Source organism: Pezoporus wallicus, unplaced genomic scaffold (genome assembly GCF_028554395.1).
Source record: "Pezoporus wallicus isolate ANWC-B61680 ecotype Strahan unplaced genomic scaffold, APGP_CSIRO_Pwel_v1 contig_3847, whole genome shotgun sequence".
Lineage (NCBI taxonomy): Eukaryota > Metazoa > Chordata > Aves > Psittaciformes > Psittacidae > Pezoporus > Pezoporus wallicus.
Genome location: NW_026639842.1, coordinates 4,986,586 through 5,011,635, shown reverse-complemented (window position 1 = coordinate 5,011,635; position 25,050 = coordinate 4,986,586). Strand labels below are relative to the sequence as shown.

At 41.2% G+C, this 25,050-nt stretch overlaps 1 protein-coding gene across 5 annotated transcripts in view; it reads right to left on the bottom strand.

The window, feature by feature from the left end:
• Nucleotides 1-25,050, bottom strand: part of PRKAG2 (protein kinase AMP-activated non-catalytic subunit gamma 2) — a 218,313-nt gene that overhangs the window by 163,681 nt on the left and 29,582 nt on the right. The window contains exon 1 of one of the 5 annotated variants that reach the window (XM_057416533.1): nt 3,249-3,409. The exons of 3 other annotated variants lie outside the window; for them this stretch is intronic. In XM_057416533.1, coding sequence (XP_057272516.1) covers nt 3,249-3,329 — 81 coding nt within the window. In that variant the 5' untranslated portion in view covers nt 3,330-3,409. Of the gene's footprint in view, nt 1-3,248; nt 3,410-25,050 lie in introns of those variants that run through there. One more of the 5 variants, XM_057416535.1, reaches the window with a different exon arrangement.

Genomic DNA, 25,050 nt, shown 5'->3' with positions numbered 1-25,050 from the left:
GATGTGCTTCAAAGCTTCATAGTTCTGCTTGTAAAAAGGTGTTAAAAGCCACCAATGCCCATCTCTGGAAGAAAGATGGATAAAATACTTACCCATCTGGAAAATCTTATGAACAATGAGCCAAATGGAAGAACACAACAAAGAGATTACTCACTCTCACTTGAAAGAGCTCTCACTGAAAATAACTTTCCACAGTGGGTCCAGTTGGGAAATAATCGTCATATGGAAAGGGCAGGATGGAAATAACACACACTGAGGTTTTTATCTAATTACTGTACATACAATGCTAAAATTTTAAGATAGGTACTTCCCAAAATAAACTGCAGGCTTCTTCCAAAGGCTATGGCTTTCATCAGTACCTACTTGTTTATTGTTGCGGGTTTTTTTCCCCAGAATTTGTGCCTGGTTTAGATCTAGTGCAGGATAAAAAAAAATAAACCCTTACAAATGAGCCATATTCACTTGTGGTTCCTTTAGAAAGACTTTTCTGATTTTAACCACCTTATTCTTTATACGTCCACTTGAGAACCATGATTACAATGGACCTCTCTAAACATGCCATGGCGAAAGACAAGCAAAACCACATTCAGGTAAATTCAGTTGAAAACTTGCACTCGATCCCTACATATACATGTTGTCAAAAGTCATTTCTGCTCTACGCAATGGTTTTGAAACACAGTAGACACTGATGAGCTGAAACAGGCAAATCTGCATTTGATTTGTCTGGCAGTTTGTGCATCAAAATGTGTCAAGAAGCATTTGATCCTGCTTTGAGAGTACGGGAAACATTTCCAGGTTAGCAGGACACCCTGGACACAGTGACAGATGGGCAGAGTATGAGCCTGGCATGGGAGAGGCCATTTTATAAGTGGCTGTTGCTCCAAGCCATGTGGCAGACAGTCCAAACTCATTTGTCACAAAAAAATAAAGCTCTCACTGGAATTACCAAACCAAGGTGCAAGGAGAGCCCCTGACTGCGGCTCACTAGAGTATGGACACCTGCCCTGCCAAGGAGCACCACCAAAAACCTCCCACAAAACAAACCTGCACCCAAGCAGGAAGCAAAACTAGGCAAAAAACAACAAAGCCAAATTTTTTTCTCAAAGTGAATTAAATCCACAAGCAGGAAACTTAGATTCAGAATAACATTTTGTAGTCTTGCTTTGCTTTTTATTTTTATTTTAATAGAAAAGCACTGACTTTTCCTTACTGACAAAAATAAATTCAGGCAAGTAATACGGCTCTAAAAAATACTGGTTATTTTTTTCTCATCAAGAATGTCAATTTCTATCTATACATATTGAGTAGCTGTACAACTGTTAGTATTCATTTAAATCCAAGTTTAAGCAACATTTATTTTGAGCTCTATTAGGCATAGAAATCACACTTAGAGCCACAACTAGTCACCAGAAGTCTTTATATACCTACTAGAAAAGTGACACTGGTGACTGTGTCCTCCCAGAGGTAGACATGCTAGTGCTCATCTCACAGAACATCAGTTTGGTTTTTTACACGTTTTTGACATTACACATACAGCTCTCATATAGGAGACTACATATGGCAAATATGTACAGTCATATAACGTGTATATAGACATGATAACAAGCTCTTACAGCTCTGCCATTTATTTTATATTTTAAGATCATCAAATATCTCTTGGCTTCAGATCAGCTTGTCACTCAACCTGCTCGGTGGCCAAACACACCAAAACAACACAGGGATTTTCTCTACCTGCTGGAAAACCGGTGGCTCTTTGCTGCCGGAAGCAAACTCTGGCTAGAGGTGATTTCCATCACCTCCGCTTTTGCTTTTAAAGGCTTGCAATGATATTGCTTTTATTCTCCCAATTTCTTTTTGCTGAGTGTCAGACATTGCAGTACAGATTGACAGGGTGGGGTTTGGGGGGTGGTGTTTTATGCTTATTTCAAACTGTGGCATTTTTCAAAATAAATATGGTTTTGTTCCACTCCCAGTAATAGAAAAAAAAAAAAAAAAAGACTAAGTTGAGTACTAGAGTTCTCTTTTGCTGGGTTTCCCATTGCCTCCCTTTGGATTAAGGGCTGGCCCTCTGTCAGCAGGATCCATTTCACTCTCCTGCCAGCATTCCCTCTTCTGACACACGCTCCTGGCCCCCAGACTCCAAATTTCACCAGGTTTCTCCCCCCCAACTCCCAATTTCAGGTCTCTCTCACCACCCAGGGCTGCTTGAAGTCCATGCAGCCTCTGCTTTCCAGCCTCTCCCAAACTCCTGAATCTTCAGTCCACACAGAGGATAGAGCTGAGGGTGAAATCTCTTCCCCAAAAGCAGATACCCCAATGTCTCCTGTGGCCTACAGCAGCAGCTAAACCACAGTGACCAACAAGCAAAACACATCAGATGCTGGCAGAATGCTCTGCATCCTTTACTAGCACAAATTTCAGTTGCTATCCACCAAACCCCTCCTATCACCCCACTAATGAAGTACCTTTAAACCCCTCAGGCTTCAGGTCTGATCCCAGGAAAGGCTAATCCTTGTCTTTAATGGATATTTATTATCTCACGGGTCTATTAATTGCAGCACAAATTGCATGTACTCAACATTAATCCTGGTAGCAGGAAGAAAAAAATGCAAGAGAAACATATGAACCCTGTAATACACCTCTTTATACTGATAAATCTCATCAAATATCAAATTAAAATCAATAAGCAAAACTGGAGCTCCTGAAAACCTATGATTCGGGGTTTGCAACGACTGGCCATGGCAATTAGTTGCCCAGCAGTTCAGGCTGCTCTGAGATGAGCAGTATGAGAAGCCAGGCATTGCAGGATTCAGAGAGCAGATGGTTTTAGGCTGAAATTAAATAAACACCCCCCAGAAAATAATCTCTCTTTCCAAAACACTAAGGAAAAGTTATGCAAGGAAAAAATAAAAACCCCAAGCTACATTCTTTAACTAGATAAAAGAACATGTTGTTCAGCCTTGGAGTATCTATTGTAATTAAATGCTCTAAAAACAGGACAGCAGCCCGGTGCCAGCCATGCATACACAAAAGAGACAAAACACAATGAAAAAAAGAAAAAATATCTGAGAACCATGCATCTCTTACACAGCCTGAAGAATGCCTGCCTCTCAGCACAGTCCTGCAGTGCACTCGGGCGTCCACCTAAATGAATGCAAAACCTACTCCCCTGCTAAGATAAATAAATTGAAAAATAAGAATTTAAATCCAAAGAAACCCACGTATAATCAAGCCCCATTCTGACTTACAGCTCTGAAAAATCCTGCAGTCTGGCTGGAAATGTCCATTGAAGAACTGCATTCAAAGATTTTCCCTAAAGGCAAGCGCATTTAAACATCTCATGCTCTGCTACTGAACCCGATGCTGCAACAGATGGGGACCAGGGCTGGGTGTGTTCCTTCTTCCCATCACGGTGCTGCGAGAGCACGGCAGAAGCCGTAGGTATCGCAGGAGAAGGCAGGCGATGGTTTTCTCCCTCGCTGCAGGCTCCCTGCCAAAAATGCTTTAGACATTGCAAGATTCAATTACACGACTGCAGCAACCTGCCACATTAACTCTGACGGCGGCCAGCGACGCACACGGATGGTATAAGCAGGTAATTAAGCACCGTATTGGATGCATTAGCTAAATGTTGCAGGTACACCAGGGAAGTTGGAGAGTTCAAATAACCACAGATGTTTTTAATGTGATCAGAAGAAAAAAAAAGATCCTGTTTTCAATAGCAGCAGAAGTTTCAGATAACCAAGACTGCGTCTGCATCAGTATTGAATACTTAGGGAAGGCAGCACAGATCAGCAGATGCATTTCCAACTGCTGGAGTGTCTGCTGTACTGTAACAGCCCTGCTCTCCATTTAACCACAAGTCCACTTTGTAGCTGTACAAAAGTCACATTATTTCTCTGGGCTTAGTTTTCCCACCTGCAGCATGAACAGGGGAAGACTTAACTGACTTTGTAATTTGTTATGAAGACCTCACTGGAAAAACACAGTGTCTAAGAACGAAGCATAACATTACCATCAAAAATAAAGACAACAGCAGATTTTGAATGGGTACCACACGAGCAAGTGCTAGCAGAGCAAAGCAACCTCTACCAGTAGGAGCTGAAGGATGGTAGGGAGCCCCGCTTTCCTCTTACTCAAGTATTGTTTGGCAAATCCCTCTTTATAATCACATTCAGCTTTGATTATTCTACCAGCAAATCTCATAGTATCCTTTATTGGCAATGGAATCACCCCCCAGACCACAAGGCCATATCCTTAGCCAAGATGGTTTTGAAGGCTGTCACAGATGAAGTCACCTCTGGTAGAATAAAGATGACATGAAGGCAAAAAGCAGAAAGATCACAGTTTCTTGTACGTTAACAACAGGCATCGAACTACTCATGCAATGAAGTGACACCTCTTTGAAGAAACAGGTGTCCGGATCCTGAGTCATGAATTACTGCCCATCATTTCGTGGTCATTTCAAAACAACATTTGTGATGATGTATTGAAACACTCTGACATGGAGGGTTTGCTTTAAGTAATGGCTGCCTGTCACTAAACTGCTACAGTAAGGCAGGCTTGGCTTTCGCATCACTATTTATCCTATTCATGGCAGGACCCTGCACCCTTTTGCAACTGACTGGAACCAACACGACTCTTAATTCTGTCTAAAACAAATAATAAATGTCACTGAAGCAGGGCAGTATGTTTTGCTCAGCAGCAAAAGAGGTTATGTCCAGCTGATACCTGCCATGTACCAGGCAGAGAGCACACCCTAGACAATGGCTGCTGCCCTCCCCTCCCTTGGCCTGCTAAGTGCATCTGATAAAACAAGGTGCTTCAGAACAAAAAAAGATGAAAATGGTACGTACTGTTCACTCACAAATGGCAACTATTACCTGAACCATTTTAAGGCAAGCTCAGTGGAAGCCCTTTTTAACACAGAAATATTCAGCATTTAGAAGGGTTTTCCCCAGCTAAATATTTTATGCAGGCAGAATATACAAACACTTTAGGAAAACAAAAAAGCTTAGTCTTAATTTCTGTTTCAAAGGTACCAGAGAAACCAGTCAACCAGCTGGAGCAAGCAAAACACATCTGTGTCTCACCTACTTGAGTTGTAGGAGAAAGGAAGGTATCTGTGGCTGACTAAGAGGGGGCAAAAGGGAAAACTGGATTCATCTTGGAATAAAAGAGGTTCTCCTACAAGTCAGAGTGCAAAACAAGGTTCATCTCAGATGCTTCCCTGTATAGCTGACCTAAAAGGATTATTCTGATTAGAGACCAGTTCAAATAAAAAGGGGTATTGACAGCCAGGAAAATGTCCCATACCCCTAAATCATCCCTTTCAAATCACTCACAAGGCTCAAGTGTGATGTAGCCAGTTTCAAGAATCACTCAGACACACTACAGCGTTTTTTAAAACAATTAATCTTCAAGACTGGTTCTGGTCTCAAAGTCTAATTTAGCACAGATTCTACCTCAAAAACATGCCTTTTCCTCCCCCACCTTTGGATAAGGGGTATGAAGCAGAAGAAACAGATTGCACAACTACATTTCAGATAAGAACAGTTAATGGTTTAGATACCATTTCATAAATATTTGCTGAACTAGTGTTTGGATTCTGTCCAGTTTCTGACATCTATGAAAAACACTGAATCATTTGCCATTTTCTTTCACCTTCTGGGGTGAAAAATAGGCAGGGACGTTTTATTGTTCTATTTCTTACCATTATTTAATGACTGCTCACATTTATGTTGAAGTGCTCTGCCAAAGAATCCAAGCTATTCTTAAATCTCCAGGCCTTTGGTGTCCAAATCACAATTATGTAAATATTTATGTATTCTTTATTAATTAATTAAAACCTCTCTTGGGACTCAAATATTCCCAGATCAAATACCTGTGCTCATATGCGGCTGGATAGGCAACTAGGGAAGACCTGAGAAAAAAGAGATTTCTGAATAATAAATACCTTGTTTCAGATTGGCATTTCAAGTGCATGTGCTCTATTGGAGATGCTGAGGGGCTCAGAGCTGAGACACAGCAGCCTCAGTGACAAAAAGCAGCAGTGAATTCGTGTACAGCATCTTGCATAAAATGGTGCAACATGTGAACACACCCAAATAAAGCTATTGAACTATGTTTTCAATCACACTTTACTGACAAATTTTAGGAGTCTGCATGAACAGGGATCCAGAATTCCAGTTGTTTCTTTATATATTAAGGACAATTTAGAAGACTCTAGAAAATGCTTTATATAAGCAACTTTCCACGCCAATAAATTTTTCAGACTTTTTAGACCTTTTCAAAAATTCTCAAGTCTTTGCATTTCAAGATCAGCAGTCATTATTCATTTAATAAATGCATGTCTTTAAAAAAGATTTCATTTCGGAGCACTTCTAGATCACTTGCATATTTGGACTGACCATAGATTTTCACACTTTCCCAAGCAGGAACACTGGAGGCGAAAAAAATCACCAAAACCCGCTTGTGCCTTTGAAAATGAATCACACGCACACTTATAGCCCAAAGGCCAAACTATGAGGAGAGGAGATTCATAACTGTCACACTTTCATGAGCATAAAGCTACGGAATTACTTGCCGAACCAAAACAGAATCAACGATGTACCAGATGTATCTTGTTTTTCCATTTGAAGAGTTTGCAAAAATTCAGAGCCAGACCTTCAATCAGCTTCAGATTTGGTGGCACGCAATTCTTGCAAAATTCCCTCAAGCTGTTCCAACACACCAACTCTATTTCATCTTTTTTGTCCAAGTACAAGCCTACAGGATCATAAATTTCAAACTAGCAGCACAGCAACTTTCCACGATTTCCCTGAGGAGACTAAAAATGCCTGGCTATTGGTTGGTGTTATTTATATTCTGTAATTTTCCACAAAGATCTGGTGGTTTTCTAAGTACTACATAAATTCAATGAGTTCAATAGGGCATGCTTCCATTATAGTTTCCTTGTTATTAGTAGGCAAGCAGTCCCTTGAACTCAATGGAGCTACTGTCTGTGAAGATACCACGTAGAAACATGGCAGCATATATTGATTACTGAAGCATACGGTGAGCCAGAGGGTCTGCATGGCAGGGCAGGGCAGGGCAGGGCTTTAGTTCAGTGTGTAATTAAGAAAGATTCTCTGTATTTTTACAAGGAGCACAGTCATCATATTCATGGTTGTTCTATCCCCGCTCCTACCACAGAAACCAAAAGCGACACACAATACAGATGTGCACCACAGCAGCCTGCAGCCAAGAAGCCAATGCACTTGGGGGATGCTGGGGGGAAAGCAGCAACTCCCTGATGGGCAGCAACAGCCACAGCAGCAGCTGGGAGGCCAGCAGAGTCCAAGGGAAAGATGAAACAGGGAGAGAAAACTCCTGAACTGCATCATAAACTACACCAGCTCTTAGCAGGACACCCAAAGTACTTTCTCAAGAGTTAATGTTTGGCAAAAGGCAGCTGTGATCTGCAGGGGTTGGAAAAGAGAGTACAAGAAAAAAAAGCATTAAGCCCCGAGAATAAAAGGCAGGAATGAACTGTGAAGTCCATCACCCAAAGGAGGAAAATTGGAAATCAGGGTTGCAGATATAGTACAAAATGGAAAGAGCAGAGAAAAATATCTCGTGAAAACCAAAATCCACAATTTATTCCTTTATTCATCTCAAAGAGCCACAGTTTTTTCTTTGCAATTTTTCAGCATGATCTACCAAGCAATGAACTGAATAGCTGGGATTCCTGACTCACTGCTGACGAACCAGACAGAGAGCATCCACGTGGAAAAAACACCAAACCCCAGTAAATAAGTGCCCATCTCTCCTGAGGGAGGGAGCAGCCTGCAAGCCTCTGCAATGAAGGTTGATCATGCTGCACCAGAGATGCCTCATCCAGCTCAGGTACCGAAAACAGGATAGCTGCAGGCTCAAATTAACATGTCTAGTTCTTCAGCAGGACTAAACCAGAGGCTGTTGGGTTTTTTTTTTTCTCTGTCTTTACATATATATCCAAATGCAAATGATATGGAATTATTAGGTATCCATGCAATAACAGTATCAGAGGGTGAACAACATCATCCTTGCACCCTGTCCTACACTGACCGTTCCCATGACCTTTCCCACCTTTTCCCCATCTCTAGAGCTACACAGATGGAGGGATGCATCCCCGTTCCTGTATCATGAGGAGGAGGAGGAGGAGGCTGGAGGCACTCCTGGAGGGGTGCCAGCACAGAGCTGTGCTGTGCCTGGGATCAGCTGAAGTCTCTGAATGACAGGGAAGAATTGTGAGGATTGGGCTAGGAAATGGTGTTCAGTAACTCACAAAGCAAAGGACTGTAACCTCTGTGATGGGGATGAAGTCACACAGAGATGTCCTGATCTCCAAGGACAAATAAATCAGAGAACAAGGGCTTGGTGGCCCCTCATTCAGCCTTGCCCAAGGCATTGAGAGGGGCTGTGACACCAGTATCAGCAATACTCTGGGAGGTTTTGAATCAGAATTGCGCAAAATCGATTGGTCACTCAGTAGGACCTGAATGAGCTTAGAGAGCCCACCACTTTCCTTCTCTAACAAAGGCACTGAAGTTTAGAAGTCCTGAAAGACAGGAGATGGGTCTTACCCTGCTTCTAGCATACCCCTTAAAGGCTTTGCTGAGAAGCACCCTTTGTGAGACAGAAATGGTCCCATAGGACAACAGAAGAAGTATAATACGGCAACATCTAGAAATGGGAGAGAACCACAGGGGAGCAGGAGCTAGTGGGTTAAGATTAAGCCCTCCAACCACATGCTTCAGCATGAAATCCTTGTATATCTTGTGCAAACCCAAGATCTAGGGTATGGTTTTTGAGATCTAGGAAAATGTGTACTCCACAATATGACTTTTCAGCTTCACTAATCCCAGAGCGACCAGTGAAGGACCAGCACTTCCATGAGGACATGGCAACAATAACATGGATGAATGGAGATGCCTCCGCTCTGCTGCTGCCTCCTTGATACCTTTGCCTTCAGGCTGCTTCATGCTCCCTCCCTCAGCAATGTGCACTCCCAGGGACTGAAGCAGCAATTGGGATGGGAGTCGGTGCCAAAAAAGGTGGGTGAATGGGGTGGAATAATGAGGCAGTAAGGAGGAAAAAAGGTGATGGTAATTAGCTCCACATAAAACCAGTCACACCTGAACTGTCCATAATATTTTAAGCCTGGCTTGGAGTTTGTGGCTGAGCACATATAATGCTACAGCACATCTGCAGCTCTAAAGAGTTCTAATTATTTACCCAAAAGAAAACACCCTGCTACAATAACATCACAGCACAGCCATCCTGGAATTAAGATGCTCTTGCACGCTGCACAGCATGGTTTATTTTCTCTGAACCTTATGACCATTTGTCACCCATCTTAGAACTCAGTCATGCTGGACACTGAGTTATTTCATCTAAGTCGTCCCTGTGACTCCAGGGTACAGGTAAATTACCCACGTACTCACACTTTTGCACAGCCTGGCTAGGGACAGTATGTTCTTCATGTTGGGGATTCTGGGTTTTCTAAGGCACTGTGTGCACGTAGCAACTTTGCTCCATGCAGGTTTAAAGTATGCAATAAATAGTAACCATTAACTCTGAATTGAAGCAAGAGCCCACCTAGAATAGGATAAAGTGGCTGCCTACATACAGTAATGAGCAGTTAAAATGTCATCAAAGGTTTAGAGGCTGAAGTACAAAGATCTCTGCTGGTATCAACTGGCTGCTGAAAAAAGAAATAGAGACAGCAGCACCCCACAGCATTTCAAGTAGGTCAGCATTGACAGAAAATAAATACTTTTAAATAAATATATTGCAATGCAGAAACCTGACACACAGCCACAAATTCACCATAAAGAATGTGGTAAATGTGTTTGTCAGCTTAGTGAAAATAAAGTAACCAGTTTAGCCACTCATTTTCATTTAGAGACATACAGCAGTTGGGCGCTGAACATAATGCGTACAAGCAACATGAACATTTGCAGACTGGCATGAACACTTTAGGAATAGCCACATCTACAGTATTATGCTAGATCCTATTGGCAAGAGCAGTCAGACTTTGAGACTGTAACTACAGATGATTGCAGGGAGGTTTGGAATGCAGACTATTTATCTGAGAGCCAGGCTGTTTCATCTGCTGTCACCATACCTATGGGTTGCCCACCTCTCAGGGAAGGATGCTTCAGCATGGGCTGAGGCTCCTGGCAGAGCAGCCATGCGGGAAAAGGCTGGTGGTCGGGGCTCCCCTCCACTGATGTTGGAGTTCAGGGCCACATTCCCTCCCCAGAAGGATGCAAGGTGCTTGGAGGCAGAGCCCCCTGGCTTATTTTGGCATCCACTAGCCCAGTGGAAGACATGTGGTAATGAGCTCTGAAATAGATGCCTTTTATGATAGAAGTTCAGTATTTATTTAACAGGCAGAAGCTTGCAAATAGCAATTCCAGATATAGGATGCACCCTATGAGAGTGCAGTTACCTTAAGATTAAATATTTAATTTCCACCACAGGAACTTATTTGCAAAAAATTACAATAAAAGTAAAACAAGCAAACAACAAATAAGAGCGGGCGCAGTTTAGGTTCTACTTCCTAATTTTGCTGTGTCAATAATTTAAAATAATCCCACACTGGAAAGAAAAGCGTGCTCTCAGAGTCTCTGACCACAGGCAACAGCACTTTAAACATATCCCAGAAACAAATTTTCCTGAAGAAAATTTGATTTGATTTTAAAGAACCCAACAAATAAACAACCAATCAAATTTTAAAAAACAAATTAGTATTGCAGAAGAAGAGCTTATATCCATGTCTTTAGTATTCCAGTTTTGTCTGGGGTTTTTGTTTGGTTTGTGAGGCTTTTTTTAAGGTAAAAAAACACTGTACACAAAGCAATCACTATGGCATATATAGAAATGGGGGAGGGGGGGTGGTGGTGGTGTTACTTAAAAGGTTCATGAAATCATTTAAAAGGGGAAGTCTTTTAAAAGCTGTAACCTTTACACCTTACAAAGAAAAGGTTGCAAACTGTCACTGGATTCATCTTACTCATACCCTGATCCTGATCAATAGGATTAATAATGTGGGATCATACATAGTTATCTAAAAATACACATATAGAGAGAGACAGATATAGATACAGATACATATATAAAATCTGATGTTGCATGGGAATATTTTTAGGTCTTCCCAACTCCCATGGCCCATACTCCCACTTAGATCTGTACTTTAAGTGATGAAAGATGGCTTTCTGGTTGAGGTTGGCAGGGTATCCATGCTCTATTCCCAGCTACTGCTTGAATTAACTCTGGCAAGCCCCAAAGGCTGATGGGTCTCTCTTCTCAATCAAATCTTAGTTAGGTTGGTTTGTTTTTTTAACATACTTTAAGCATTTTCATAAAACTGTGGGCTTTGGTGGTTTGCTTGGTTGGTTTGGTTTTTTTTAAACTTTGTACATTTGATACAATATTGGCCTAAACCCACAAAAAAAAATATCAACAACAGCTACAGCCCCCAAAGAAAGCATCACTTGTTTGCTTCCTCACACTGCAGTCCCCTTCCACAGACACCAGGGCTTCCAGACATGCCCCCAAAGTCCCAGTCTCAACTGAGGGCAGCACCATAAGGCTGCAATCAGAATACTAAAATATATCCTACCAATTTAAAAGATTAACCAATTTGAACCAACATTCTACAAGTCATAGAATAGCCCAAGTTGGAAGCGAACTTCAAAGATCATCTGCTCCAACCCTTCACAGGAAGAGGAGCCTCTCTAGTCTACAGGGCAAAAGTGTGCTTCGGTCTGGCAAGTCTTATTTACTTCCACTGATCTATCAGGAAAAAAACACTTTTCCACATCAGGCTGTGCAGCCACTTTTGCAAAATGCAGGAGTTTCAGTTTAGAGCAAAAAGGTGTGATGGCAACTCTTCCTTACTTGTATTTATTATGAAAAGGAAAAAACATTAGCAGTCATTCTCACAAGTTTTGTGTACATAGGATCTTTTTCCTCACCTCTCTCATTTCTCCCCTGCTGGCTGTTTTTGCTGCTTCTTTAGCGTATACATATTCAGAGGTACTGGCTTTTAACAGAACACTATACAGTAACAATTATCGTTCAGTGTGATTATGAAATAAAGATAATAATATGGCATTAAATAAGGGAGCATCAAGAAAACTGAGGGAGTAATTTGGCCACAACACCAGGAGTAAATATGACAAAGAGCACCTTTGGATCTTCATCAAGAAACAGCTAGTGGTAGGGGCTACGCAAACCACTCCAGGAAGTCTTTGAACCTTGCCCTTGCTGTTGGATACCTCTGCAGTGCTCCTGCCAAAGATAATCTGCCCCTACAGTTCATTAACATAATCTGAAAAGAGAATTTTATTTTCTTTAGAATATGTTAATTACTGTATGTATGTATCATTAGCAGCAGTTTTCCATGAATGCACAAATTGTCAGCTATTTTGGAAGGAAAAAAAAAGGAGGAATCACAACTTCAAAAATACTCCTGGGCTGTCCCCTCTTAGCACTTGAAGTGAAAACATTATGAGTGTGGCATAATATATGTCCTGGAACAGAATAAACATTTCCATCCACGTACAGCTTGAGTTATTTGTTTCTCCAGGACCACTGCCTCCCTTTCTGATTGCAAAGGAGCTTTTGAAAACAAGTTTCCCAGTCCCTCAGCCTTCCACTCTAACGCTCCTGAAATACGCGTGTTGAATGAGCTGCAGGAGGTCCTCGGGGACCTCCTGCTGAAACTCTGATGGAACACAGGCATGTGTAATAAACTCTTCCACCTCAGCTAAAGCTTTTTTTTTACCAAAGGTTTTTCTCTACAGAATTAATACCTTGGTGTTAGAGCCTGATTACCTCTCTTAGGACTCTCAGTACACATTTCCACTAAAAATTAATCAGCAGATACTATTTCTGGGAAAGGAATAAGAGAAATATCTCTAACTTGAACTTTGCAACATAATCTTTCATTGCTTTTGGAAGCTAGACTGAGAAGTCACTGTATTACACTTTTTTTTATTACACTGTATTACATTTTTGTGTAATACAGTGACAACATCTCTGTATCAGTAGATACAGAGCTATTTTGGTTTATTTTCTAAGGGAAGGGAGAGGCAGAAAGGAACTGGGGGAAGAAAATTTAACCCCTCTAACTGTCTGGAAAACACCATTTCAAATGCTAGATTTCAAGGTCATGCAAGGATGTGACCACTGACTGGGACTATATTTCAATGTAATATGAAGCTTAATACTGTACTTATTTTTAGGCAGTAATAATAATTATTATTCCCCTTTCTCCTATGCAAATTTGTTGCTAACAGATGTCCTGTCCAAAGGGTGATCCAGGGCAACTTCTAACATTGACAGGGGTGCAGTATGGTGCTATATGGTCACCTAGTCTATGGATCACTGATGTCTGTTATGTTTTTTTTTACCACCACAAATATATTAGTGCATTTCCGAGGTGGAATTTCCTTCCCCAGGGCCAAGTAAACATCCAATACCTACTCCAGTCAGTGATGACTCAGGTATTGTGTCAGGCTGTAGACTACATCCTAGCTGAAAGCCAGCCCAGCCAGTATTCCCCCAGATGTCTTAGTCTTTACTTAATCTACCTGTGAACATTTTAGTTGTGGTCTTCCAAGTTACAGCTTGTCCATGAATGATTGAGATCCTTCCAGGGAAAAGTGAACACCAGCAGCATCCACTAATTTTTACATAGCTAACCTTCTTCTCGAATCCATTTCTCACTTCAGTTTTACAAATGTAAATAGGTTTATCTGGTTTAGTGCTACCGTTTGATGTTCAAAGACTGAAAGGACAAATGGTATGCTCCTGCATGAAATGAATATTGGATCACAGAGAAGAAGAGGTGATTCACACACTCAAGGCTAAAACGAAAGGAGGGGTTTGGGACAGGAGGGATTTCCTCTTCTTCCTTCCTTCCTGCCCTGATGTGAAAGTGCCTTGTTTGCTTCTTTTTCATCTTTTTATGTGTGGTCCCTTTCCCAGGGCCACCTGGGAAATTTATCTAACAAATTCTTCCTGACATGAAAGTAAATTTCAAAGTAAAAAGCTGGTAGCACCCTTGATTACTCCAGCTCCTTTCCTGTAGCACATTACAGCGGTGGCTTTTGGTGTGCCTCTGTGAATAGGACATAATAAGTGTCCGGTAGGTCCTTCTAGCATGAAACTTTTGGGGATGGCCAGTACTAGTGCTAACAGATGAGCACCTCTTAGAAGGAAAGGAGTCATTCACATTGAATAAAAAGCAAGCACAGCACTTCAAAGATGTATCTCCACGTTTTCATCTCTCACACACACATACAAACCCACAACAGTACACTCACTGCAGTGAAAGCCATTGCACACGGATCTTTTTAAGACACTCAATTTGTTGTTTTAAGCAACCACCAGAGTAGCTTATTCCTCCAGGTGTAACCACAAGCATTCAGCTACTTAAACTAAGCTCTCAGTCCAAATTAATTTCTTATCATCAAGGAGATAACAGGACAATACCAAGCAGGCCATAGCAGTCTTACCCCACTACTAAATTTCTTCAGTTTATAAAAAACGCTAGGCGGCAGCTCCTGCGTCAGCTACTCAGAAAGCTGCACAGCAAGTCAGCGGCTCTAATGCCTTACAAAACTAGATGTAAAGCCATAAACTTGATATATGGCGTCAGCTACAGCCACATGCTCAAAACATGGACTGCATTTGAATCTACTATTTGGCAATTCCTATTTTAACGACTTGTTTTAAGTTGCCTTTAAGCCTTGCCAAACTGTAATGTAAAAAGGCAGAAATTTTCCAGAGCTGCAACTGCCCCAAAAAGGAACGATCTGGAAAAACTTCAGACAAAATATTTAAGCCACTTCTAAAAAACACAGCAGAAAATACATCATTTCTGTATATTCTGGTGAATTTTATTAGGAGATTTCTAGCTCCTCCTTAATTCATGTTAAAGAGTTTTGATTTGGCAGGGCAGACTGCATTGGGCAAACATTTCCGTTCTTCTTACAAAAATGCATCTAAATAAAGCTACTTTATACAGAAATACTGGACAAGCACTGGCAGCAGTGGGACTGAACAACTGACATCCTCAGAAGAAGAAGAGGACTATGGGAGAGAATTTGGCAAGACTAGCTAGTAAGCAGCTACAGTGTCTGAAAATATCACAAAAGGAGCAAGTGATCAAGAGGTAGAGGACAGACTCTAATACTTGCTGGACAAGAGGATTGAAATTGATTTCAGACATCCACAGAATGGAAACTGGGATTAAGTAGTCATAGAATTATAGAATCATAGAATCATAGAATCGTTAGGGTTGGAAAGGACCTTAAGATCATCTAGTTCCAACCCCCCTGCCATGGGCAGGGACACCTCACACTAAACCATCTCACCCAAGGCCTTGTCCAACCTGGTCTTGAACACTGCCAGGGATGGAGCATTCACAACCTCCCTGGGCAACTTATTTCAGTGCCTCACCACCCTAACAGGAAAGAACTTCTTCCTTATATCCAACCTAAACTTCCCCTGTTTAAGTTTTAACCCATTACCCCTTTTCCTATCACTACAGTCCCTAATGAAGAGTCCCTCCGCAGCATCTCTATAGGCCCCCTAATGAGTGAAGAGTGGCTGAAGGCACAGGATGGCAGTGAGACAGCTTTGTTGGGAATGGGCAGAAGAGTTTGTTCACTGTTGCCCACCTACAAAAACATTAACAGAATTGATTAGTCCTGAAGGAAAGATACAGGGTCATCTGACATTATGGACAGGAGTCCACTAAGATTAAGACATATAACCTTCGGTGTCCCACCACAAGTGTCGACATATGACCTACTGTTTAAACTTACAGGATAGTAAATGGGTATGAAGGGTGGCACTCAGTTGCCTAAATAGAGATCCTTATTGCCATCTGAGGCAGCAGAAGACACAGGGCTGACATATGTCATAGCACCTGTACGAGACCTGCATTCTATAGGACAACACTTCATCAGTTTGTCTGGCATCCTTTTTCATTAAAATATATTAATCTTCTTTGTGATTAATATATCCTCTCCAAAGAGAAGACAGAAGCTGGTAGGCCAATGTCAGTATATGTGCCAACGAGGAAGCTGAAGGCCTGGCAGCATACCTTACCATAACACCAATGGCATATTACAGGCTTATACATGGACATATGCATCTGTAGAAAAGAAAGGAATTTAAGTTGCACAAGCTACTTGTATCCAAACATTTCTTAACTTTTGAGGTGCTGACTTTGTAACCTTACCAATATTCTTTCAAGGCTTCTTATGTATGTTTATATAAAAACCTTATATATTAATTTGGACTGGGATAGTCAGAAACATCTAATGAAATTCATTCAAATCCTCTTTGATTTGTAGTAGCCAATAAAACAGTACCATGCGTACAGCATGTTCTCTACTGATAGGTAGCTCTGACAACTATAGCAATTCCAGAACCGGTTTTCTCAATCGGTCAAACTGTTTCCAAGAGCCAACAGCAAGGCAAAATTGCCACTGAGAGCAAGGCCAGTCTAGATTGATTTCTCTGCCTCCTGTTTCTCTGTGCTTGAGGAATTCAAACTCACTGAAACTTCTTTATGTAACCTGTGAAGACCAAAGAGGATGCTCAAAGCATTGCAAAAAGGACAGTGAAAAGAACAACTGGAAACATGTTTTACACTGTTAACCACAAACAATTTTTGTTTGAAATTTCAAACATAAGATCAAGCAATTCAGGCCCCAAAACTGATGTGGATATTTGGCAACCACAAATCTGTGTTCAAAGGGATAAAAAAAACCCTGCTCTTTGTACTGCTGTTACAGCTGTTTACTTTCTGGCTTGAGTTCGCAGTTCCTGAGGTCTTATAATATGTTCTGCAACCACAGAACTGCAAAGGTTTGAGAACTCTAATAGACCTTGGGCCAACAGTTCAACAAACAACTACAAAAGAAATGTTCAGCTCTTCAAAGAGAAAGAGGAAGGAAATAACTGTCAGCTGAAACAAAAAAGGTGCAGATGATTTGTTGCTCACAGTTTATTTCAGAAAAAAAACCCAAACACCTAAGAGCCTATGAGAACTGTGAAAATGAACAGAAGCTTAAATTTTCCCTCTTCAAGGGGACGCTGTATCCTTTCAGCAGGGATGGGCCATGTGGATCTTCACAGAGCTACTAAAGGGCAGTCTCTCCCAGTTCCTCTCTTGCCAGCTGATCAGCATATAGGCAGCACCATCACACTAAGTGGCACATGTCTGCGTGCTGCTTCACATGGTCAGACACATCATGCTCACACAATGAGCACCAATCATATAGGGACTGTAGGGACTCCTGCGTTTTATTTAGGTAGTCTATTGATACACTGTTATCAACTCAGCTGGCTAAATATGGCAATAACACATTTGCCCACATTTCTCATTATAATTTCTTTTGCTCTCTCTTATTTCTGTCCTTTCTTTTAATTATTTTGTTCTGCTAACTAACACACATGCAAAATATAAAGTCTTTAACTTTCACCCTCATCAGTTACCAGTTCTCCATCTCCTGGGGAGTGGCTCACACTCCAGTTTCACATATAGGATACAATTTATTCCAAACATACCCTAAAACGCAAACATTCCAGCATGGTTACATCTTTTCTCTGTCTCAGCTTTTTTCCAGTGTAGGTCAAGCCTAGGAAATAAATTCTGTGTTTTGCCCTTCAGGGGCTGAAAGTTAGGATTATCCTGCTTAATCTCAGTCTCTCCCATCATCACCTCTGCTAAAACCTCAAGCTCACACATCTGCTTCTAGAGGGATGCGAGAACAGGATCAAATGAAGTGGTGCTGCTCCCCAGACACAGGTCTACCAAAGGTAAAGCTTTGAAGATAACTGCAGCCTGGCCCAATATACCCTTGGGAGCCCACATAGTGGCATTCCCCCCAAACAAGCACATGTCCCCAGTCCATCTCTTAGACCAACCTACAGAAAAGCTAAAAGGAATGCCCGAAATCTGCACATCCAACCAGCCCAACAAAAGCTCCGGGAGTCATCAGCTACTTAAGCTGGACTCACCTCCAGTTAGTGTCTTCCAACAGCACAATAAAACCCTACATGGTTCCCATGGTGGTCATATGTCAGGCTTTGTGGGTGGCGTCCCAGGTGCTGCTGCCTTTGGAGTCTTCTTGGGGACTCCAAGGAGTACTAAAGTAGCTCTAGGACATCTCCCAGTGATTCTAGGGGTTCCTTCTGTATCCTGATGAAAAACCAACCCAGCCAGTTAAACTGGTCCTCACAAACACATATCTCCATCACCATTTATTCTGATGTAAACCAATAGAGCAAAACCATTCAGAAATGACTACATGTATCATTTGTTCCAATATGTACATGCCAATAGCTATTACAGAAATTCTCTTAGAATTTCCCTACCTCTTTATGGCTGTTTAAGCCAAACACCCCAGTACAATTGTATATGAGAAAAACAAAGCAAAGCCCCAACCTTATCATCCAAATCCACAAAACAATCCAAGCTGAGAGAAACATTTCAGGCACCACATAATACCTTATAGGCATCATTTCTGGCCAGAGGTTAAACAACTGAGATTTATACTATTGACTAAAAACGTTTCTTGTAAGATCTACAAAAGGACATGATAATCTAGAATTTATTTTAGTTTTCCAAGTAGGAATGTAGCAAGAGCACAGGAAAAGAAAACCGTGATTTACGACCCAGCTGTAATTCAATATGTTTCATTTAGGAGATATCAGAGTATTGTAATTAGTGAAAAATAAAACCTTTTTTTTATGCCAAAAAGCTATCACCCACTCAACTCCCAGTAATTGTAGTTGCAGTTGAAAGAGTGCAGGGTTAGTTTAGAGAATGCAATTTAATGTTATCCCAAATAATAAGGCTGTTAGCCTTTGCCAGTGAAAGAGCCAAAGCAGCCCAAAACAACCCACAGCAGACCTCCCAATGACTGATAACAAATATCACATATTAACGCTAACAGTCCAGAACCTGCATTATATTGCCAACAACAGCAATTTCCACAAGTCATGTTTCGCTACTTAATTCCATTCATATTTTGACCACAAATACATGTGACACAAAACTAAGGGAATATTTAAATCCATTATAGCAACTAAGAATGACTCCAGGAAAAATATTCTACTTTCCTCAAGTACTTCGACATCTTAAAATGGTTATTTTGATCTCTTTGTTGCATGTCCTACATCGTTCTAAGGATTTTGAGCAGCTCCTAAATAATGCCACACTCAAGCCAAAAAAAGTCTAAATTACGGAGGCAAGGCAGCCTAGCAGGCAAAGCCCCAGGGTGCTGGGAGCAGAAAGAAATTCTGAAGGCAAAATGCTATTCAGAAGTTTGAAAATAAGTTAGGAATTTCCCCCAGAAAAGCTCTGCAGCAAAGAGGCCTGGCTGAACTGCTGGCTGCCAGGGAAACGTGAATCTGGACGGCTCTTCAAGCAACAAGGCATTCACCTGCTGCCAAGGAGCAACAGGTCTGCTTCCATTCCTGAGCTGCCAGCAAGCTGAAGTAGCTTTTGCAGAGCACAGGGCAAATTAACATGAAAAAGAAGCGCAATAAATTAAAAATCTTATGAAGATGATGGCAGAAAGTGGCCACAAATTAGGATTTTGCAGACTGTGACTGATTTGTGGGTTGTTGTTCAATTATTTTGGGTTTATAAGATCATTACTGTAAGTGTACTCATTAAGCCACTGTTAAAATTTGGTGAAGCAGCTCACCTGGTACTCACTTTTTTGGAACCACGTAAGATATCTGTAGGCCAAAGTTAACATCAAAGTTCAGAGTAATGCTGATTAGGAATGAAGTTCACAATAACGGCCAAATAAAACTTGAGTTGCCAAGGAGCTCTACAAACAGGCTTATGGTAGCTCTATCACGGAGACAAAGACAAATTATCCCTCTTTTTAGAAACTGAGGAAAGAAAAACAGAGAAAATCATTTACCCAGTCAGTGCAGGAGAGTGCAGGAGCTAAGGAGCTTTAGTTGCGTGCTAGTTGGCCTATGTCTCCGTCTACCCAGGTGCTGTTTCTCACCACAGCTACCAGATCTGAGGCACATTCCTCATTGCAAAGTCTGTGCCTGTGTCAATACTGTCAACCAAAATTTCAACAGAAAGACATGGGAATACTTTCTAATGGAACAGTTCAGCAACGAGATGAATTAGGGACCAATTCTCCTTGCAGGCTTGGCACATAAGTCTCATTAAAGTTAACAACAAATATGAGACTCATGTGCAAGGGAAAGCGATTAGAGCTTTAAATCCAATCAACGTCAGGTTTACCTCATTGTTCCACTTCAATGACTTCCTTACTGCCTACACTGATGCTGCTTGCCCAGCAACACTTTACTTGTGTTCTTCTTTCTGCAGTGATTTTTCTCAGAGAAATGCAAATTTTCCAAGTTTGGCACTGCTAACAGGGCTGCCTCTGTGAGTAAAAATGGTCACACCTGGATAATTGGGAAGGTGAGGATTAGGGACTGTTATGGAATTAAGGACTTCAAACAAAACAGTAAGAAAAGCTCATAATTCAGTGAAGGCTGAGAACTGCCCAGAGGGATGAAGATGTACACATCTTCCTTATTTCTTTGTTCAACATGGCAAAAACATACCAGGAGATTTTGGAAATGGCAATTTTCTTCTCAAGCAGGACTACACTTTCAGAGGCAGGATAGCTCATCCATTCCTATCTCACATACACAAACATACACAGTTAAACTACTGCTCAAGCTAACAGCCAAGCATTGTGTTTGGGGCTTTTTTTTTTTACCAAAAATAGCTAGACTCAACCCAGGGAAGGACTACACAGTGACATTTTGGCTCCACAAACCCCACTTTTCCTCCTCACTGCTCACCAGAGCCTCTCTTCAGGTTTGCTTCCACATCCCAGACACTCCAGGTCACAAACTGGATGACAAGGCTATTTTCCCAAGACCCTTATATTCTGTTTACCTGGACACAGTGAAAGCTTATAAATGGCAAAGCATATTAGAGCAAGAATTAAAAAGCAAAACTAGTCAAGAAAACATGGTTTGCACACAGATGCTGTAAGGTGCTAGAGCAGACATAAATCACGGAATATTACTGGAGTTGTACGATGTGTTACATGATAGAACAGTCTTAGATTGGCAATAATACAAAGCTCAGTCATTTCTAAGCACAGATAGAGGAAAAAAAAAAGTGTATAGAAGCTTCTGAAATATTTCTGTTGCCAAAGGAAATAACACTCTGCTCTCCACCAGCACGAGAAGTATTTTCTACCCACTCGAGTAACCTATGTGACAAACTAGGTCTGCAGAGGAAATCTTTAACTCTTTTTTTTTTCCCCTCAACCTGTATACAGGCAGTAAACAAAAGCCTCCAAAAAAAGTATATATATATATATATATATATATATATGACTGCATTGGAGATTTTTTTTGGTTTTTGGTACTTTCTATCATCCAAGTGAGGGAATTACAGAGCAGGAGGCATAACCGTATTCTGTAATTTGGGGGATCAGTGAATTACTGTGGCTACTCAGATGAGATTAAAATAAATAACTTACATGGCTAGGTTAAGAATAAATCAAAATTTAAATTAATGTGAAGCAGTAAACAGCTTTTGAGTCAAGAAGACAGTAGATACAATATGCTTTGAATTCTGGTGAGCTTCTTGCATTGCTACACGGGACATTCTCATAACCAAATTAGAGAAATAAGGTGCAGCTAAAAATCACTGCGAGAGTGCCCACTCTCAAAAGGACCTCAGAAAGGGAACTAGTAACTAGCAATGGCTTGCCACTAAAGTTGGAAGACTCCAGCACAGCATTACTGTTGGCCTGGTTGTAGGCAGTGCTTTTATTTATTACCTGGATAAGAGATTAGAGAAGATTACTTCATAATAATTATGAAATCATTTCATTTTGACTGCATGAGCTTTCTTAGGGACAGCAAGAGTAACCAGTATGATCTCGAAAACTGAGAACTGATCCTCATCTGTGAAATAAAGCACCATAAACTAAAAAGTGCTAGAGAAAGGAGGAAGGAAATGCCCAAATGTGAAGCAGGGAACAGCTGGCCATTAGCCGAGCTGCTAAAAGGGATAACTGCTTGAGGATGAGTCAGTGACACAAAACTGCTGCAAACCAGGACAAATGTCCAATTTTTCCACTTCATACGACTCTTGTGAGTTCCCTTCTCTACCTTATTTGTCCAGAGATTCTTCAAAACACAGTGCCCCAAAATGGAACAATCCTGAGAACAAGAGGAGGATTATCAAATAAAGCAAATATGTACTGTAGGTTGATAAAATTGGGGTTTCAAGACTAGGAAAGAGAAGAAAAGCAATAACACATAAATGGTCAAAAAGTCTCCTTGGTCACTAAGCCAAGAACAAAAATAAATCAACTTAATTGGCAGGAAATAAGAATTAGGTTGCACACTAGGGATAATTTCTTGTCAAGATGATGACAAAGTTTAAGACAGTACCAAGGGGTGATGCAGAACCCGCTCACTGCTTTGGAAGATGGCATACCCTACAAGTAACAACTCCTACCAAAACAAGCTTAGCTAGAGGTGGCCTACTTTCATGGAAATGGTGGTCTTGGATGAGGGAGGTGTAGCATCATCCCATCCTCTCATCTGGATTCAGTAGAGGCAGTTCTACAACCTGTACATCTGTCTGTGTGCAGGACCAGGATAAGAGAGTTGGTTGTAGAAGCACCATGTACTGCTTCAGCATGTGTTCCCTCTTTTTGTCAGTCCCTCTGGCTCTGTGTGACCTATTGGCCCTCAATGACCTCTGTCCAATCTAGCTACACCTATCCTGCTTCAGTGCAAGAGACTGAACTGAGTCCTCTCCAAAGGTCCAGAATGGGAAGCCAGTGCTTCCAGGTGTGTCACAGAGATGGGGCTTAAGACCTTGGCTTTGATTTCAGAAAGGCTGAATCCGTTCTAGTTTCAATTGCTTTTTCCCACAACAGAAAATATAATTATGAGCTCTCTGACAATGCAGAGGAAGAATTAAATATAGTTTTCATAACATTAGACCTGCCTTCACCACACATCACAAACTGGATAGTCCTGGTCTTAAGTGGTTCTAATAACTCTCTCACATACTATAGTCTTCAACATATTCTCACAGTCACAACATTTGTAATCATTTTTTTCCCTTTTATTCAGTGCTTATGTATTCAAATTATTCATGCTAGAGAACAACTTCCCACAAACAGAATTCTATGCAAAGTCTATAGCTTTCAACAAAGTTCACAATTTGAATAGAAAATAACCTCTGGCACACATGAACAAATATGTAGATACAGATACCATTCTTGTTTGCTCTTTCAACATCAACTACGTTTTCCCTGTGCACTCAGAACTTTAACCGAGATTGGTGGACAGTGGGTTTTAGCCAGCCCTCTGCTCCCAGAGTGAATGAGCAAGGTCCTGCAGGTGGCAACCTTTTTGTCTCTCAAGTTCTCTTGTCTGCATAATCACCTATCCTTTGGCACCAGAAACATGACTTTATTTTTGCAGAAACTGCACCTTCCCTTCAGCAAAACTCAGGGATCACTTTTAGGAAAGAGATCCAGAAAAAGTACAAACAGATCAAGTATGCTTTCTCATCAGGTACTTTTTTTTATTCTATGTTTACATTGCAAAATGCTCCAACGAGGCTAAAATTCCATCCAAGCTGTCCACCAAACACTTTAGCTACATCTCGGCATTCTTGCAAAACACACACACACTTCCCATTTCACCAGTAGCGAGAATGCAGCACAAAGACTGCCCACAAAGTCAATCACAGATTCAAGAGCAAAAAGTGCCCTCACTCATTAATGTTCCTCAGACAACACACCCTTCTGCAACCAGCTCCATTACCCATGAGAAGATGGAGGCTGGAGTTGGGAGAGGTGCACTGGTTGCCAATGTACTGTTACACCAAGTCACACTATTGTCTTTGTTTGCTTCGCTGCTTAGAGATTTTGCTTCATGTGCTGCCTGGGCAACACTGATGAAAGCAGAAACACTGATGAAAGCCCTGTTCCACCGAGTGGTCTCGCTGTGGTAATATTTATACAATAAATAGGTGCTGAGAGGGCAAGCAAGGGTGAAATATGACCCTGACGTGGTATGACATTTAATAATTGAGCAAGTTTTGGAGTTTCAAGGTACAGAAACACTGGCCTGATTAGTGTCAAAGCAGTAAACGCTATCTTTAAATGTGTTTGATTATGAATGCAAAAGCTCAAAAAGAGAATTTAAAGCAGCCAAAAACGTAAAGCTTCCATTTCAACACAGCACTTTATTCTCTTTGCTTTTAGCTGGAGAGACATGGGCATGGTACAATGCCCAACCAGCCATGCAGCAACCTGTCCAATTTACAGCAGTGCTTGGCAATTTAAGGTTTTCCTTCAAGTGCTGACAGTCATCATGCAGAAAGCAAGCCACGTGACTGATTACAGCCTGCACTCTCTCTGGAAGCACAAAATAAAAGAGGGATGGGGGGAAAAAAAACCCAAACCTTCCTGTTCACATGGAATTCAGGAACTAGACAAAGAGATTATACTGTTACCTATGTCCATCTTTCCATTCCTCAGGTTGATGACAAGGAAGGCCTGGTGTGTTGACAGGTCAGACAGGTGGAGGATATAGAGCTGGTATCCAAGTTATCCTATGATGCATTATACAAGTAACCTGATTGTACATGGAAGGCTGAGAAAAGAGCAAATTTTCACCACAGCATTAGAGACTGATCACTCCTGGAGGCAGGTTACCAGACTTTGCTGGCAAATTATTTCACCTGCTATTGCAAATCCTACCTACTTTAGACAAACCTCTTCATAAACCTCTTAATCTGCCACTTGAAACAATTCCCAGGCTGGAACATTCAACTCTAAGCAATATAAAGTTAACCCTTACCAAACTCATAGCTTAAAAAAAATGTGTTCTGCAGCAAATTTAGCTTGAGTCAGATACTTGCAAGTTCATTCAAACCTGACTGATCTGTAAGGGCACAGGTTT